Raw genomic sequence first — 19,005 nt, 5'->3', positions numbered from 1 at the left:
GCCTAGGCGAAAGCCGGGAGCATAGATGGGCGTACCCTTGGCTTCGGCTGAGGGTTGCCATTGGTCTCAGTCCCTTGCAGGAGCTTAACGGCCCCGGAGGGATTGGGAATGGTTTGTGGGGGGCTCTTCTCTTCGGAGAGGGCCTGCGATAGACCGCGACCTAGTGCACGATTTTTGTGTGGCACGCTGCACGATTTTGGCACGAGGTGAGAGCACGACTTTGGGCTTTCGATAAAAAAAAAAAAAAAACCTCTGGCGAGCACATGGAGGGCTGTGCGGCCCTCCAAAGAAATGCCACCCCACACCATTACTGACCCAATGCCAAACCGGTCATGCTGGAGGATGTTGCAGGCAGCAGAACGTTCTCCACGACATCTCAAGACTCTGTCATGTCTGTCACATGTACTCAGTGTGAACCTGCTTTCATCTGTGAAGAGCACAGGGCGCCAGTGGCGAATTTGCCAATCTTGGTGTCCTCTGGCAAATGCCAAACGTCCTGCACGGTGTTGGGCTGTAAGCACAACCCCCACCTGTGGACGTCAGGCCCTCATATCACCCTCATGGAGTTTGTTTCTGACCGTTTGAGCAGACACATGCACATTTGTGGCCTGCTGGAGGTCATTTTGCAGGGCTCTGCCAGTGCTCCTCCTGTTCCTCCTTGCACAAAGGCGGAGGTAGCGGTCCTGCTGCTGGGTTGTTGCCCTCCTACGGCCTCCTCCACGTCTCCTGATGTACTGGCCTGTCTCCTGGTAGCGCCTCCATGCTCTGGACACTACGCTGACAGACACAGCAAACCTTCTTGCCACAGCTCGCATTGATGTGCCATCCTGGATAAGCTGCACTACCTGAGCCACTTGTGTGGGTTGTAGACTCCGTCTCATGCTACCACTAGAGTGAAAGCACCGCCAGCATTCAAAAGTGACCAAAACATCAGCCAGGAAGCATAGGAACTGAGAAGTGGTCTGTGGTCACCACCTGCAGAACCACTCCTTTATTGGGGGTGTCTTGCTAATTGCCTATAATTTCCACCTGTTGTCTATCCCATTTGCACAACAGCATGTGAAATTGATTGTCACTCAGTGTTGCTTCCTAAGTGGACAGTTTGATTTCACAGAAGTGTGATTGACTTGGAGTTACATTGTGTTGTTTAAGTGTTCCCTTTATTTTTTGGAGCAGTGTATTATGCAATTCCCCTATGTCATGATTAAAGTGGCTCCAGAGCTGGAATCTGAAGACTGGAAAAGGACGATGTCAGGTCAGTGCTCAAGAAGTCGTCATTTTCCTCGTCTCCTGTTGCCTGCAATAAGACAGGGGAGTTAATGAATAATTAACGCTCATGGTTAATTTACTGTCTGGGCTCAGTTTCTAAGTTAATCATCTATTCCATGCAATACCTGGCGTCCTCCCTGTTGATTGCCTTCGTCACCTGGTTGCCGTGATCTGGTCCCTCCTCCTCAGTTGCCTTGGGAACCTAGGAGCTGCTGTTAGTACCCGCAGGATCTCATAGTAGCATCCTGATGTGACATAGGGCATCATGGCCTCTCGTGAGAGACGCTCCTCTACACCCGGACTTCCACACACCTCAGCCCTGACAGTGCTCCTCGAAGCCCAGCACCTGGTGCGTGCACACTGCCCGCCTAATGGCAGCCCCTTATAATATCGCTTAGACATGTAGAGAATTCTTGATAGACGGTATAATAGGTAACAGTAAAAAAAATGCTTACCGCTGTAATTTAACAGTTTTAACCCTGTGTGCTATCATTTCTGCAGAAGTCGGTCGTTCATAGGCTGATTTATGTAGCAAGGATATCTCCGGAGCGAGGGCACCGCGGGGATATACCAGGTAACGGTGCTCGCTGAGGAGCTTCTTCTATCCATATGTCATGTGTTTTCTTCCTAAGGCGAGCATGTGCGGTCTGGAAAATACGGTCCTGGACCAACTGCGGCCCGGCTGACCCGATCTCACAGTATCATAATAATCTAGGATGTTGTGAGTTCCAGCCAGGGGTGCACCTAGCCTATCTGGTGCCTGAGACGAAAACTGAAATGGCTCCCCCCTCCCCATGCCAATTTCTTAACCTAACCCCTTTACCACAATGAAAGTGCTCATTGCCCTTGGCCCTTCCGTTGCCTTCCTCTTGCCCCTACCTGGTGCTGCCTGAGGAGATCGCCTCACCTGGCCTCATTGGTGGTGCACCCCTGGTCCCAGCCCGACTGCGGGTATTCTGTCTCGTACTCACTGGATCATGTCTTTATGAGATAGTAGACCCACGATTGCGCTGGAACTCACAGCATCCTATATCACTATGACACAGGGAGTTCGCCGAGCCGCAGACGGTGCAGGAAATGCAGAACTTCTTCCTCTTCAAGGCTTCCACCCACTTTTGGGCAGCACCCCATCCACTGAATGCACTTTGGGCACCCAGGCTGCATCTAATGACGAGAATCCCGGCTCCACATACAGTTAGGGTACATGGAGATTTTCTTTCCTGGGGGGGAAAACAGCCCACCATGCTGTGGCTGGGGGATTCGTCAGCTCTTCCAAGAGGTCTATCCCTTTTCCGGGAGCCTCCTGGACATTGGTCAGTATGGCTTAGGAAGAAGTCACATTTAGCAGCGATGGAGCCATATTGTCATAGAGTCATGGATTTACATAGTCTCTGCTTTCACTTCCCTTAGGACGCTTTACATTTAAAGAGGGATTCCTACAATCCGAATTTATCACATAGCTATACGACAGGTGATAAATATCTGATCACTGGGGGAAACACCACTGGGACTCCCACCAATAAATAGAAAGGGGGTCCCGTTCCTGGTCACAGCAGTCAGACATTTATCACTTGTCCTGTGGACAACCACGGCCAGCATTGTGCAATTTACACCGCTATACTACTTTAGCTAACATGGGGGCAACCAGGATCGGGGTCTGTACTAACTTTATTAGCACATTTATTAGTACTTTCATCAAAATTGTGCTGTAAAATGCTGTGGCCACCTACCTATGGACAGGTGCAGAGCCATGCAGGAGGGTGGTCTCACGGGTGTTGTACCACTGAACAGGGTGGGTACCGATGCTGAGGCTATTACCAGGCTGCTGCAGTTGGCCCCCGATGCTGGAAAAAGAGCTGGGCTCCAGGTTTGGGCTGTGACATTGTCCCTCTGTGATCTCCTGGGAGATGCCGAGTCCTTCATGAGAGATGTACATCTCCAGAGCTAACCAGGGCCTCTGCCTGCCATGCTATCCTGGTCTCCTAACATGGCAGAAGGATGCTGTGTACTATACGTTTCTGCATGTGTATGTATAGTGTATATGTATCTCTATCCTTCTACAGTATGAGGTCTACTTGGGAAATTCATGTATTTGCTGTTTTCAGTGCATATTACCGATGCTACCATGGACGCTCTATAGACGATGGGTCGCATGGTAGAAGAATCTGATTGTTAAAGGGTCACTAACTTTTCAAACATATGAGAAGTTTAGATCTGTAGGAGTCTGCGTGCTGAGGGAAGAGAAGTGCATGCATAGCCCATTCTCGCTCTCTTCGCCGCTCGAGATGGACCGTGTAGAAGTTTATGGGACTGTCTAGAAGACTGCACACTGTGCGATTGCTTCTCTCCCCTTGTTCTATGGATCAGTGAGAGTCTCAGCGCTCACACCCCCACCGATCTAAAATTTGAATATGTCTCCATGACATAGCAAATGTTTTTTCGAATAGGTAGTAACCCTTTAAGGTTTCCAATAAGCTTTATTGATCCAGCATAAAATGTACATAAAAGTCTTCCAAGTCTGAGAAAAGCCCCTGCACAGGTCGTAACGTTGCATATTTTTATGCTGGATTAATAAAGCTCATTAGATGCAGTCCCATTCTACTAATTCTGGTAAGGGAGTCTCTTTGGGATTCTCGGACTGGGTGGCCATGAATCCACATTTATTCCTGGTGAGGGATACAAATTTTTGGGAATGTGCTGTGAACTTTGCTTTTTGTAGTGTGGTAGAGTGAATGCCGTATTAGAACCCATAATGTATAGAGATTTTTTATTTTCTAAACACAGACCATTACGACAGACTATTTCATCGGCTGGTAAAATCCAACCTTGGAGAATCCATCTCGGGATTACTTCTGCTCTACCCCAGCTCTGTCATTCACATGATTGAGGTGAGTGCTATGAAAAGGAGATGTATTTCTGGATTTATATTTATTAAAAGGGGTATTTGCACCTTAGAAATTTATGGCATATTCACATGTGCCATAACTTCCACCTAGGACTAGGACCTCCTGAAACACAGAGGTCATGGGAATGATTGATTTTTAGGTTGGGTATGAAGGTGAAGAGTGGGAGGAAGCGAATTCGAGAAGAAGAGAGATGTAAGAGAACGCTCGAGGACAAGAATGCGAGGAGGCGATTTGAATGGAGGTGGCATATGGGTTGGTTTCTGGAGATTAGTGAGGAAATATAGATGGACGCCTTGGTTGTACAGAGCATTGTAGATGTGCATTAACCTGGCCATAGATTTCAGAATATTGTTTGTGGACCCTGTGAATTACGGCAAGACACACCAACAACGAAATGTACAATTTGGAGATGCCCCAAGTTATTTAGGTATTAGTCTGAAATAGCACATATCATTGATAGAGCTTTAGGAGTACAGATATATGATGATCCGGTAGTCTGTATATTGGGAGGATCAATTCATTTGAAGTCTCGAAAGATGGTAAAACAGGAACTTTGTAAGCTCTTGTTTCAGGCAAGACTGCTTATTCTGAAAAAAATGGTTTAAAAAAGAAGAAGATCAACCTCTGGTGTGTGAATGGAAAAAAAATCTGAATAATATGATTAGAATGGAAAGAATAAAGTTGGTATAACAAGGGAAGGAAGGATGGTCTTGAACAAATATGGAATCAATGGTATACTGGTATATAGGTTTTTATTTATTTTTTCTCTCCCCTCTTTCTCTCTCTCCTTATGGGCTGTGGGTGGGTTGGGTATTGGCTTGATAAAAATATCAGCAAACAACCCCTAAGGGGAGAGTGACAATTACTTAAAACATAACTTTTACTGGTAAATATATAAAAATTTAAACATAACCACTGTATAATGCATCAATAATGAGAAAACCAGGGGTCCAATGCTGGTACCCCAACACTGTTAGAAAAGTAGAAAAACGTATCCTGCTCAACCTAGAACTAGGTGCGAGCAGTCTTACCAGAACCAAAATACGTAATGGGACCGGATTCTCCTGGATATTTCAGGGATGGCAATCCAGGATGAGAGCTTGATGGGAGTCCAATTGAACAAGCCAGGGGTATAAAACGGGGTCTGTGTAGATGGAGGAGCCCTACAACCTATTATGCCCTACTTGTAGGGGAGGGGTCTATTTCCGTCCTACCTATCTGTACAGAGCACCCACCCCGATAGGGGCGACCCCGTCCAGATACCTGTCCCTGATGGTAGGTTCCCCCAACCATAGGTGATATCAGTAAATAAGTAGCGCACAGGATTATCATCTCCTGCTGTATGTGCCCTCTCTCACCCGAGGGGTACACTTTTGATTTGTTTAATCTATCCACTGCAGTCTTATAACCTACGACTGCGGCTGGTTCCTTTGGACGCTATATCCCCTGAAGAGTCGACACGGACAGAAACGTGCCACGTCGGGATGCTATTAAGAGCTGATTAAAGTGTTTTATCAGAATTTAGAACCAGGGACCGGGCCGTGATCAGGGAGAAGTATCCGGACAGGGTCGCCCCTATCGGGACGGGTGCTCTGCATAGATAGAAAGGATGGAAATAGACCCCTCCCCTACAAGTAGGGCATAATAGGGTGTAGGGCTCCTCCATCTACACAGACCCTGTTTTATACCCCTGGCTTGTTCAATTGGACTCACGTCAAGTGAGACAAGTGGAGGGGATTTTTTTTAAAAATAAAACTATTATTGAAGGTAGAGCAAACCAAAGACGACCAATTTGGGTTCCACAAATGAAGAACGGCATCAGCCTAATATAGATCACACTTATTTACTCTTTCGTCCTTATTCAGTAACTGGTATCACTACATATCCACCTATTTTCTCACAGGAGATCTTCTCCTTGAAGTGTGGGGCTGCCCTGTTTGTCACTTTTTAATGCTTCTCTGTTGTCCACTGCCTCCGCAGGCTTCTTCTGAAATCCTGACTGGGATAAATCAAGATCTCATCCAGATCCAGAATCAGGGTGCAAAGTAGGTGTTTTTTATTCTGTTGGAGAAAATGGCAAAATGATTGTACTGTATCATGGCTGAACTGATGATCTGAAGAGTGATTGAAGGGGGGTGCAGCTCGCTCGTCAGATCTCCACAATTTACTGTCCTGACATGACTCGTCCATGTTTTCTAGTTCACTTCTGCAGGACATCAAAATCCTTGTGATCTCCCACAATATCCCAAGCAGACTCCTTCCTCAGTGGTATTTCCGCATAGTGAGACTCCCCACACAGTACTTGGGTGACTATGGGCATGGACAGACGGTGGACGCGGCAGTGGAAGAATGTCTCACCCTCATGTTGAAGTTAGGAATGTTCTTGTCTCGGATACTAAAGGTGAGATTTTGCTGAGAATTTGGATATGAGGCTGCAGGAAATAGCCGAGTGCTGTACTGTACAGACCCCCAATGAATAGGGGATAACATTACCAAATATCTACAGAACATCGATAAGATGGTGTTTTTTTCAAGATTCGATACCAAGTAAAGGATCATAATACTCAATACCAAATCGATACTTTGCAACAAAAAAAACAACACAAAAAACTCCCACACATTTTTCCCATATTGCCCATTGTGGCGAAACCAACCTCGCCACTGGGTTTCGGAGGGGCCTGGCTACCAGCCTCTTGCCTCAGGATTATGGCCCATACTAACTTTAAAGGAGAAGACAGACCGGCCGCACAGCTTAAATCTGTCTTCGGAATTGTATTTTATGTTATGTGAGGGTACCCAGATAGCTAATTTTATTGTATTCGTGTAGTCTGAGTGCCATTCACCTAATAATATGCACTCAGACTTGAGCTATCTGGGGATATGTTAAATGTCTGTGTTTACTGTAACGGTTGTGACATTGCATGTTTAAATGGTGATTTCTGTCCTGTTGTCCCCACATGTGTATTGGCGATTTCCCTTTGTCTTGAGAGATAATTGAATTACTCCTCGGGTGTCTCCAGGGCAGAGAGGAGGAAACCATGATGCATTGTGGGAATGTATTGTGTCTGTGTATCCTGAATTGCTGCATATCTGTCCTGTGTCACAGTCTTCCTTCTGGTCCCCTAGGGGCGTGTCCACCAGATGGGGACCTGCATAAATACGGCGGGTAGCCCTCGATAAAGTGTTCCTGTTTTATCCTTCATCATGTTGAGGCTCGTGTTTGGGTAACTGATCAACACTTGGGGATTGCTATACGCTGAAGATTTGCTATACTCCCCTGGCTTTACTACTAGCTCTTGTAAGAGCTGTTCCTGCTCACTGGTTTTAGGAGAGGTTCACCCACTGGAGCCTGGTCGTAGGTCCAGGGTGGGTAGGAGACGGTGAGACCTCAACCAAGCTTCGGCGGTTCATGGGGTCTGCAGTGCGTACGGTGTCAAGTGGAGTGCTTGGAGTCCTCGGAAAGCACTAGAAGCACCTATCAACGGAGGTACCCGGTCGGGGTGCTAGGAGATCCGTTACACCCATTATGTCAGGAGGTACGCGATGGGGTCACTTACTGTTAATGTGAGGCACATGGAGATCCAAATTGATAAAACCATGTGCCTCACATTAGAGGGATTTTCCGACTGTTTTATATTGATGACCTATCCTCTGGCCAGTGACATCACGTTCATCGCTCACATGGTCTCGTCACAGCTCAGTCCCATTAAAGTGAATAGGGTTGAGCTGCAATACCAAGCACAGCCACTATACACTGTATGGCCCCACCGCAGCCTCCTCACAGCTGATCAGCAGGGGTCCCGGGTGTCGGACCCCCACCGATCAGATACTGATAACCTATCCTGAGGTTAGGTCATCAGTATAAAACAATCGGAAAAAAAACCTTTAATGGGAACTCCATCAAGCACCTCCTCACATAATGGGCTATATTTATTATACGCACTTATATAGTAGTACTATATTCCGCAGCGCTTTACAGGCATCACACTGTCCCCAAAGGGGCTCACAATCTAAATATAGGGTTAGTAGTACATGATGGAGCCATTTTTCATTAATATGAGGCACATGGTTATATTAATTTTAACCTCCATGTGCCTCATATTAACATTAAGTGACCCCCAACATGTACCTCACATTAACCCCTTGTTGCCCACTATGTGAGGAGCTAAACTAATTAAAAGTGAGGCACATGGACGTAGTAAAATCATAAAACCATGTGCCTCACATTAATAAGTGACCCCCTTCATTTATCCGACATAATGCCAACATTGGGGTTAAAAAGTCACATTAACCGCAATGTTCCTCTTTGTACTGGTCCTTTCCTTCCTCCACGTCAGTCTTGAAGCAAGGTCTTTTGGTCACCCATCTATATACAAACGCTTTCTTTCCTCTTCTCTCACTTCCTTCTGCTGGATGCCACTGTACAAGTCCTCAGAAGCAGACGGAACCCTCCGCTTGCAGATCGCACCGTTCCCCTCTCTCCCTGGTACTCCCCCTCAGCCACTCCACATTTTCATGGGTGGCAGTGGCCGTTCACACTGGGAAGGGAGGAACACTCTTCCTCCTCCACTGTGTGGCCGCTGGTGAGAACATGGCATGCGGCCCCTTGTGGACACGCCATGTTCTGTATACGGAACTGCTACTAAGGTGCAATCTCAGTACAGAACAGAACCGGGCATCAAAGTATCGAAAAAAGGATTGATATTTCGATACCCGATGCAATGCTAGCAGCAACTGATTTCTTTCCATCACAGGAGAATTCCACTGTCGGACAATGTTTTTCAATAAGGGCTCATTCACGAGTCCGTTGTTCGGCCGTTCCGTGCATTGGGGGGCCACAATTTGCGGTCCGTGTGGCTGCCGCAACGTATCCAGACCCATTCAACTTGAATGCGTCCGTGATCCGTCCGCACCGCAAAAAAATAGAACACGTTCTTTTTTTTTTTTGCGGTGCGAAGGCACAGACAGAAACCCCACGGAAGCACTCTGTACTGCTTACGTGTCTCCATTCCGCACCGGTCTTCCACATTGCAGACCGATTCAAGTGAATGGGTCGGCATCCGTGATGCAGGGTGCACACGGCCGATGGACCCACTGTTTGCGGGCGGCAATGTGGGCACGGCCGAACAACTGCCGTGTGCATGAGCCCTAAGTCTGATATGTTAGAGGTGTGGGCTCCATGAATGGTGAATGACTAGTTGTCCAAACAACCAGTCGTCCATGATAAGATGGCTATAGAAACTCAATGGCCAGCTGAGGCCTGTATCTAGGCAGCGTTGGCTTTAGAGGTTGCGATGAGTCTCGAAAGAAGGTGTGTTCCTCAAGTTCTGTGACACCAGGTAGAACGAAGGACAAATGTTATACAACGTAATACATCGGATGCTGAAATTCTAGATTTGGTGACCTATCGGTAAAAGCTGAATTGTAAACTAATAATTATATTTGTGCAGCTCGGCAGCAAAGGACCTGGAGAGGATCTGCATGATTTGGCCCCAGAACTGCTTGTGCGAGAGGAGACCATCTGCTTCCTTCTTCAATCTGAGAGGTTTCTCAAGCCGGAAGAGTTCTTCACAATGTACAACAAGCCAATCAACAGCTCTGTCTCTTCAGGTGAACACAGTGCGACATGGCGTCACCTCTTGTATGTATGCCTGCTAGCTGTGCCTTGTATACAGTACAATAGGTATGTGCTCCATTTTTTTAGGCGGTGGCACTCTACAGGGCATATGAACACATTTAGACAAAGTCGGAGATTTCAGTGCTATGGTATAACTCATGGACGCGGCCAATTTCTTAAAAACCTGCACAGTCACACGATGGATGCCGCTATTCCTAATATGTAATAGTATGTGATCGGGGAGCGATGTGTGTATGAATCGACATATAATACTTCCGGCACCTGGCCACGATCACAGGATGGGCGATAACTTTGATCCCGGTCAACAGCGACCACAGCATTGGAGGGGGTTCCCTCCCATCAAATCCCCTGCGGTGAAATTGTGGGGCTCTGATCCCCTGCAATAACAGCCTAGGCCCTAGGGCCTTGTGCAGGCTCCCAGGCCTTTCATAGTCAGCTGCCAACAGAGCCATGGCCTAACCGGCAGCCAGTGAAAATCCCATAGACTGCAACAGTATCCTACTTAAGTCTATGGTACAGGAGATCAGAAGATCTCATATTCAAGTCTCCTAAGGGGACAAAAAATTACAGTAAAATAAAAAGTTTAAAAAAAAAATATTGAAACCACCTTCTTTTCCCAATTTTACATATCAAAATAAAACAATTAAAAATAAACATAATAGGCATTGCCGCTTTCCAAAATGCTTGAACTATTAAAATCTAAAAATATTTTTCCTACGCAGTAAACGCTGTAATTAAAAATGCACAATTCGCCATTGTTTGGTCACCTTGCCCCTACCAAAATATCAAATAAAAAGGGATTAAAAAGTTGTATGTAATCCAATAAGAAACTAGAGCTCATCCCTCAAAAAATAAAAGCCCTAATACAGCTCTGTAGACAAAAACATCAAAAAGTTGGCTGTCCGAATATGGAGATGAACGCCATAAACACAAAACACCAAACCAACCTTTTTTTTTTTTCACTTCATCCAACAAAGAATTTCCATTCTTCAATACAAGATGTACTAAAAGTACTTGTCATGCAAAAAATAAGTCCTCATAAAACTGTGTGAATGGAAAAGTAGAAAAGTCATGGATCTTAGAAGGTGGGGAGTAAAAAACAAAAATGCAAAAAAAAATTTAAAAAAATTGGAAGGGTTAAACGTCATAATGGCCTCCTGAATAGCGTGGCGAGTAGAGGATGGGCAGAGCAGTGACGGGACTGGGCAATCGGGTACGATGTGAAGCTCCTTTATACTTGAACTCCTCTCTTTTCATCTGTTTCTCTGCAGATCTTCTCTGGCCGGCTCCTCAACATCTAGATCTGTAGCCGCTATTTTGGACCGGAGGGCTGGCACCCACGGGGAGTCCACCTCACCTCAGATATGTGCTAATCGATTGTTCACTGCTTTTTGGCATTTCACAAAATAAACTAAAAAGGAAAAACCATTTCAACTGTTCATTTTTTTATTTTCTACTTCTCTAGAAGGGTGTAGTGGATGTGTTGGGTCACTACAGCTCATACAAGTCAGTACCAGGGCCACTACACAGACGACAGAGCTGCGCCTCATTCCGAAGCGCTGTGTGCTCAGTGCCGGGGTTCACCCCCCCCCCCCCCCCCCCGATATTGACTTACCTTAAAGGTCATTTACACGGACCGATTATAGGGCAAATTATCGGAGATGAGCATACACACTTGCTTCCTATAATCTGCCTGTGTGAAAGGTGCCAGCAAATGCTCGTTCATCGGGTGATGGTGTCAGTGCACCGGCACAGAAAACCCTCATTCCTGCGCAGCAGATGGCGGCGTCTACACAAGGATCTGCTGCACTGGAACTGTGAGTTTCTATGGGGATAAACGATCGCTGTATCCAGGGGAGGAGAGGACTGCCGACAGACTCCACAGGGGAACTTCTCAGTGGGCAGATGCCCAGCGGGCCGCCTGAGCCCTCCTCATGGACACCAGACAAGTAATGATCTGATGCTCCTAGAGCTTAGTACCCATGTACCTGGCTGGCGGCTACAGGTGCCCTCCTGCCTTCTGAACTCAACTGTATTGCCATCCTGAGGCAACTGGAGTAAGAGGACAGAGCCTGGCGCTGACCATTACAGCGGGGCATAGTCTGGAGAGGCATTTTGTGCCGCACTGTGGTGTCTGGTTCTGCTGGGGAGGTAATTTATGCCGCACTGTGGTACCCGGTTCTGCTGGGGAGGTAATTTATGCCGCACTGTGGTACCCGGTTCTGCTGGGGAGGTAATTTATGCCGCACTGTGGTACCCGGTTCTGCTGGGGCGGTATTTTGTGCCGCACTGTGGTACCCGGTTCTGCTGGGGAGGTAATTTATGCCGCACTGTGGTACCCGGTTCTGCTGGGGCGGTATTTTGTGCCGCACTGTGGTACCCGGTTCTGCTGGGGCAGTATTTTGTGCCGCACTGTGGTACCCGGTTCTGCTGGGGCAGTATTTTGTGCCGCACTGTGGTATCCGGTTCTGCTGGGGCAGTATTTTGTGCCGCACTGTGGTACCCGGTTCTGCTGGGGCAGTATTTTGTGCCGCACTGTGGTACCCGGTTCTGCTGGGGCGGTATTTTGTGCCGCACTGTGGTACCCGGTTCTGCTGGGGCAGTATTTTGTGCCGCACTGTGGTACCCGGTTCTGCTGGGGCAGTATTTTGTGCCGCACTGTGGTACCCGGTTCTGCTGGGGCAGTATTTTGTGCCGCACTGTGGTACCCGGTTCTGCTGGGGCAGTATTTTGTGCCGCACTGTGGTACCCGGTTCTGCTGGGGCAGTATTTTGTGCCGCACTGTGGTACCCGGTTCTGCTGGGGCAGTATTTTGTGCCGCACTGTGGTACCCGGTTCTGCTGGGGCGGTATTTTGTGCCGCACTGTGGTACCCGGTTCTGCTGGGTCGGTATTTTGTGCCGCACTGTGGTACCCGGTTCTGCTGGGGCAGTATTTTGTGCCGCACTGTGGTATCCGGTTCTGCTGGGGCAGTATTTTGTGCCGCACTGTGGTACCCGGTTCTGCTGGGGCAGTATTTTGTGCCGCACTGTGGTACCCGGTTCTGCTGGGGCGGTATTTTGTGCCGCACTGTGGTACCCGGTTCTGCTGGGGCAGTATTTTGTGCCGCACTGTGGTACCCGGTTCTGCTGGGGCAGTATTTTGTGCCGCACTGTGGTACCCGGTTCTGCTGGGGCGGTATTTTGTGCCGCACTGTGGTACCCGGTTCTGCTGGGTCGGTATTTTGTGCCGCACTGTGGTACCCGGTTCTGCTGGGGCAGTATTTTGTGCCGCACTGTGGTATCCGGTTCTGCTGGGGCAGTATTTTGTGCCGCACTGTGGTATTTGGTTCTGCTGGGGCAGTATTTTGTGCCGCACTGTGGTATCCGGTTCTGCTGGGGCAGTATTTTGTGCCGCACTGTGGTATCCGGTTCTGCTGGGGCGGTATATTGTGCCGCACTGTGGTATCCGGTTCTGCTGGGGCGGTATTTTGTGCCTCACTGTTCCCATCACATACAGGCGGCCATGTTTGCGCTCCATCCACTCACTCGCCTATTTTCAGAAATCCCACAGCGTTGAATGGAAATGTGGCCCCACATGCGCTGCGTTCTCTTCTTCACTTCAGGGGCCCCAACCTGGAGACAGACGCCGGTTTCCATTCGGAATTCTTTGGCAGATCCCTTTACTTTTCTGAGGCAAAAATGCAGCTAATCTGCTCCATATGAACTAAGGTGTCAAATCGATGCCTAAATTCGCATTGAAGAGCCCCGGTGTGAACGTGCCCCTAGACGGCAGCAGTCACATTAGTGAGGCGTCACTCCATGGCGGAGATGACGGTAGGGCGGCGGCCATGTCTCTCCTGGTCGGGTGTCATCCTGTCGCGGTTCCCGGTCCCTCCCCGTCTCCTCCTCTCTGACAGAAGAAGTCACAGCCGGCGGCGTCCACCGAGACAAGATGGCGACCTCCAAGTGTACGCGGCTGACAGGAGACCTTTCCCGCCGGTTTCTGGCTTCGGTGGACACGGTTCTCTTTGACTGTGACGGAGTGTTATGGCGGGGGGACGAGGCGGTACCGGGGGCCCCGGAGCTCGTCACCGGTCTTCGGAAGAGCGGGAAGCGGGTCTTCTACCTGACGAATAACAGCACGAAGACCCGGGCCATGTACGCCGACAAGCTGGGGCGCTTGGGCTTCGGCGCGGAGCCGGGGGAGGTGTTCGGCACCGCCTACTGCACGGCCCGGTATCTGCGGGATGTGGCTCGGCTCCGGGGCAAGGTCTACCTGATCGGAGGGACGGCGCTGAGCCAGGAGCTGGAGGCGGCGGGGATCCCGCACGTGGGGAGCGGCCCGGAGCCGGTGACGGGCGGCACGAAGGAATGGGCGGCCCTGAAGAAGGAGCCGGACGTGCGGGCTGTGGTGGTCGGCTTCGACGAGCACTTCAGCTACATGAAGCTGACCCGATCGCTCCAGTATCTGCAGGACCCGGACTGTCTGTTCATCGCCACCAACACGGACACCCGCCTGCCGCTGGAGGGAGGGCGCGCCATCCCCGGTACTTACCTGACGTGTCCTTGGCTGTAGTGCATTGTCGGAGCGATATCTGCCGAAAGGATGGTCGGCCATGTTGGATTGATCTTTTCCTGGTGAAAAGAGGAACTGGCTTAGTTGCCCATAGCAACCAATCAGATTCCAGCTTTCATTTCCCAAAGGAGCTCTGAAAAATGAAAGGTGGGATCTGATTGGTTGCTATGGGCAACTAGGTCTCTTCTACTTTACACCAAGTTTGATAAATCTTGTTTGACTTCACGCGATCGAGGATTTATTTTCGTCTGTATAGTTGGGCGTAGGATCTAGCCGCCATTTTTTGCGTTGGAATTGCATCAAAATGCAGCGTTTTGCGGCAGTAACCAGTACGTGTGGCAATATCCCTCAGATGTTGACGGATACGTATGGGGGTTGCCAAGCGTCTGCTGATCCCCGGCGTGTGGTCGATCACTGAGACTAGTTCTCATAAGCGAGCGTAGGACTGAGCAGCCATCCGGTCATCCGGTTTAGGGCTAGTTCACATGCCAAAGGTCTCCGTGGTGGGAAGAGAAACCAATTTTTATTTTTTTGCAGCAGAATACGGTTTTGGCACAGATTCCGCAGTGTAAATTAACCCTTAGGAGAAAAGAAGATGATGCACAAATTAAGGAACGGTCAAACCCGTCGCGTTTCAGCCACTGGATAGACACTATACTCCAACATGGCCGATCACCGCAGATATCTGAAGACCGTCGCCAACGACCGATCACGTCCTATTTTCAGGCTGCCCTTAGCCGCAGTGGCCGATTCCAGCCCCATGTGGGCACTGTGTTAGGTGTCCGGCGGCCATACTGTGCCACGCCTTTTGGCCACAAAATTAAAAGGGGTTGTGCCCGTTTGGAGGGAGGCAGACCTGCGAAGGGAAGCATACTTACTTGCTTCCCAATGCTCCGCTGGGGTCCCTGGATGTAAGCTTCCATTTTGACGCAGCTGCAGCCAGTTGCTGGCTGCAGAGGTGACCTGCTTCCTTTGCCTCATGACAAATGCAAGAGGAGCAGGTTGTCGTCAGCAATTGGCTGCAGTGACATCAAACCGGAAGTTTACATCCAGGACCCCGGAGAGCGCAGCGTCAGGACGCTGGTAAGTATGGTTCCCTTCGCAGGTCTGCCCAGGAGGGGGGTCTCCAACCCCCCCCCCCCCCTCTTAAAAAAAAGATTACCGCATGGTATGTTTTCATGCCGCGGCTCACTGTATAGAATAGCAGGGTCTGGTGTGCTTTCAGTACGGGGCTCAATAGAGGCCTATGCGTACATTTGACGTTTACACTGGGAGGTTTTCCCGGGTGTACACCATACGCAGTGTGCAGTGAGCCGTATTCTGATGAGGTGGGGGAGGGGGCAGTGCGGTCCTGTTCTGTGACCTTTTGGAGATCCTTGAGGACTCGATTTCCACTGACCTAGTGGACCCCGACTATATATAGAGGCTGCAGGACTATATGAGGAAGGAAATGTCCTCCTGACGCCAAGTCATCAGGAGGGAACGGCCAGATCTGCTACATCATTCTGACTGAGGAAGTGGCCTCGTTCACCACCCGCACCCTAGGGCAGGGCATTAGCCGGGCGCTGGCTTGTTACTACATACGTGACATAAGGCCGGAGGTGGGTGCTGTGCAGCTCTGTTCACACGGCGCTGGCAGCTCAGATCCTGTTACAAACTTGCTGACTGTTTCTCCATTCCTGCGGATACCATCGTCCGAGTAATCACTGGCTTATCCCCTGATTGGAGAACCAATTAAAGGAGGACTCCTATCCTGACAACGTCTTTTGGGGCAACATCAAGGTCTTTGGGTGGGGGATTATCCCTAGTACAGAATCCCTTTTATAAAGTGGATATGCCGGGGCTCTCCTTCAACTTTGGGGTCCCAGAGATGGGACCAGCAACCTAGTGATATGCCATTAATGTCTCAGATGGGAATACCCCTTTATTTCTCAGTTTGGGTCTCAAACCCCCCCCCCCCCAAACACCATTCAGTTTCTAAGACATTAATGAGGCCGGGTTCACATCACCGTTTCATTTTCCTTCCTTCTGATCTGTCAGAAAAAAAACGCATCCACATTTTGCGTCCGTTTTAGCCATTTCTGTCTGAGATCCGTTTTTTTTATGAAAAAAAAAATAATACTGCACGCCAGGCTATTAAAAAAAAATTTGCAGTGTAAAATAACGGATCTCAGACGATAATGGCTAAAACAGATGCAAAATGTGCATAACTGCTCAGGATGTGTTTGTTTTTTACGGATCAGAAGAACGGAGACAGTGATGTGAAATCCAGCCTAAGGGATCATCCACACGACCCTATGTATTTTGCAGTCTGCAAAAAAACGGATCCGCGAAAAATACAGATGACGTCTGTGCATTCCATATTTTGCGGAACGGAACAGCTGGCCCCTAATATAACAGTACTTTTCTTGTCCGTAATGCGGACGATAATAGGACATGTTCTACTTTTTGGGGGGTACGGAAACGGAATGCACACGGAGTAACTTCAGTTTTTTTGGGGGGGGACCTATTGATATGAATGGTTCCGCATACAGTCCGCAAAAAAAACCTGAACGGAAATACGAACCCTAAGCCATATATTCACATTGGATGCGTTCAAGCTTTTAACCCTTTGTCATCTTCTCCTTAGGAACCGGCTGCTTGGTGCGAGCGGTAGAAACTGCCGCTCACCGCAAAGCCCAGGTCATTGGAAAGCCCAACTCCTTCCTCTACGACTGTGTAGTCAGTGAATGCGGCTTGGATCCCGAAAGGACTGTGATGGTGGGAGATCGCCTGGACACGGACATCCAGATGGGATCCACGTGCCGGATCCGCACACTCTTGACCCTCACCGGATTCTCTACTCTGGAGGACGCAAAGTCCTATCAAGAAAGCGGCAACCTCTCCATGGTCCCGGACTTCTACGTGGACTCCGTTGCTGATCTGTTACCAGCCCTGTCTTCTGCTGATCAGTGACCCGTCTCTCCAGGCAAGAGAACTGGAAGATTGCCGCCGATGACTTGATTGACTCATTTATGCCCGCTTTCCTTCTGGCTTGAGCCATCTTTGTGATGATTGCGTTCTCCTGTCGGTCCGTGGTTTGCCTACTTTGGTACATGCGCTCAGGTCCGCACAGCCTCCATTTTAATAATATATTTTATCAGAAGTAACGGTCATGTTCTGCCAGCCTGTCCGAGGTGTGATCGATCCATGGCCAAATTTACCTATAGAAGTTCACATCTAATTTATTTTATAATACAGAATGAGACATTTTACAGGAACGTCTTGTGTTTCTTTTGTCTTCCGTTTTTGTGTAGAGGCCAAGTGTCTTCATGAAGATGAGCCACATCCTGTAGATGGATTACACACACACATTTTGGTTTCCTCAGATCATAGAATTGTGTCTGATGAAAATTAAAGGGAACCTGTCGCCTTGAACATGGTGTTTGAGCTGCAGGCAGCAGGTTAGAGAGCAGGAGGAGCTGAGCAGATTGATGTATAGTTTTTGTGGGAAAAGATTCTGTAAAACTTGTACTTTATACAATCGTTGATGTCCAGGAGGCGGTCCCATCAGTGATTGACAGCCTTCTTTCTATGATTGTGTACATAGAGAGAACTGTCAATCACTGATAGGACCGCCTCCTGGACTTTAAAGGGTTTCTACCACCAGAAATACCGTTATGTAGCTGACTGATATAGCAATGTCAGCACTACATAACAGTATGTTTCTAACATTAGTCCCTACAGCCGTTTTTGTTAAAAAAGCACTTTTATTATATGCTAATGAGCCTCTAGGTGCTATGTAGGCGTAAAATCAGCACCTAGAGGCTCCGTCCACTCACGCTTTATCCCGCCCAGGTCCAGTGTTCTGCCCGCCCCGCTCCTCTTGATTGATGGCACGATCCACCACATCGTTGACGAAATCCCGCGCCTGCGCCGTTCACTTCTGTCTTCGGCGCAGTGAGTGAAGGCCGCTCTCCTGATGCCGACGTAGTCGGCGCAGGCGCAGTGAGGAAGCCGGCATCAGGAGAGCGGCCTTCACTCACTGCGCCGAAGACAGAAGTGAACGGCGCAGGCGCGGGATTTCGTCAACGATGTGGTGGATCGTGCCATCAATCAAGAGGAGCGGGGCGGGCAGAACACTGGACCTGGGCGGGATAAAGCGTGAGTGGACGGAGCCTCTAGGTGCTGATTTTACGCCCACATAGCACCTAGAGGCTCATTAGCATATAATAAAAGTGCTTTTTTTTACAAAAATGGCTGCAGGGACTAATGTTAGAAACATACTGTTATGTAGTGCTGACATTAGCGCATCGCTATATCAGTCAGCTACATAAAGGGTTTCTACCACCAGAAATACTGTTAACGATCAGAATGAGCAGGAACGTAAATGAATGAAAATGCAAGTTTCACTGAATCTTTTCCTGTAAAACTATTTAAAAAAGGTTCTCTTTATATGTAATCTGCTCAGCTCCTCCTGCTCTATAACACACTGCCTGCCGATTACACGGTGACAGGTTCTTTATATATAATCTGCTCAGCTCCTCCTCCTCCTCTATAACCTGCTGTTTGCGGATTACATGGTGACAGGTTCTCTTTATATGTAATCTGCTCAGCTCCTCCTGCTCTATAACACACTGCCTGCAGATTACATGGT

At 48.7% G+C, this 19,005-nt stretch overlaps 2 protein-coding genes across 3 annotated transcripts; both read left to right on the top strand.

The window, feature by feature from the left end:
* Nucleotides 1–1,463: 1,463 nt before the first annotated feature.
* Nucleotides 1,464–11,318, top strand: LOC121008089 (testis-expressed protein 47-like). Of its 2 annotated transcripts, XM_040440433.1 has the most exons (7): nucleotides 1,464–1,618; nucleotides 1,771–1,843; nucleotides 4,054–4,157; nucleotides 6,156–6,220; nucleotides 6,375–6,576; nucleotides 9,626–9,785; nucleotides 11,085–11,318. In XM_040440433.1, the coding sequence occupies exons 1-7, from the start codon at nucleotides 1,535–1,537 to the stop codon at nucleotides 11,120–11,122; spliced, it is 726 nt and encodes a 241-aa protein (XP_040296367.1). In that variant the 5' UTR covers nucleotides 1,464–1,534; the 3' UTR covers nucleotides 11,123–11,318. The 2 variants fall into 2 exon arrangements, with proteins under 2 accessions (XP_040296367.1, XP_040296366.1); XM_040440432.1 differs by lacking the exon at nucleotides 11,085–11,318 and having other exon boundaries at nucleotides 9,626–10,767.
* A 2,348-nt stretch (nucleotides 11,319–13,666) lies between these two features.
* Nucleotides 13,667–17,623, top strand: LOC121008283 (phosphoglycolate phosphatase). The gene is made up of 2 exons (XM_040440730.1): nucleotides 13,667–14,340; nucleotides 16,999–17,623. The coding sequence occupies exons 1-2, from the start codon at nucleotides 13,746–13,748 to the stop codon at nucleotides 17,322–17,324; spliced, it is 921 nt and encodes a 306-aa protein (XP_040296664.1). The 5' UTR covers nucleotides 13,667–13,745; the 3' UTR covers nucleotides 17,325–17,623.
* Nucleotides 17,624–19,005: the final 1,382 nt, after the last annotated feature.

This window comes from Bufo bufo, chromosome 7, assembly GCF_905171765.1.
Source record: "Bufo bufo chromosome 7, aBufBuf1.1, whole genome shotgun sequence".
NCBI lineage: Eukaryota > Metazoa > Chordata > Amphibia > Anura > Bufonidae > Bufo > Bufo bufo.
Note: the sequence above shows the minus strand (reverse complement) of the source record. Positions and strands in the feature narration are given on the sequence as shown.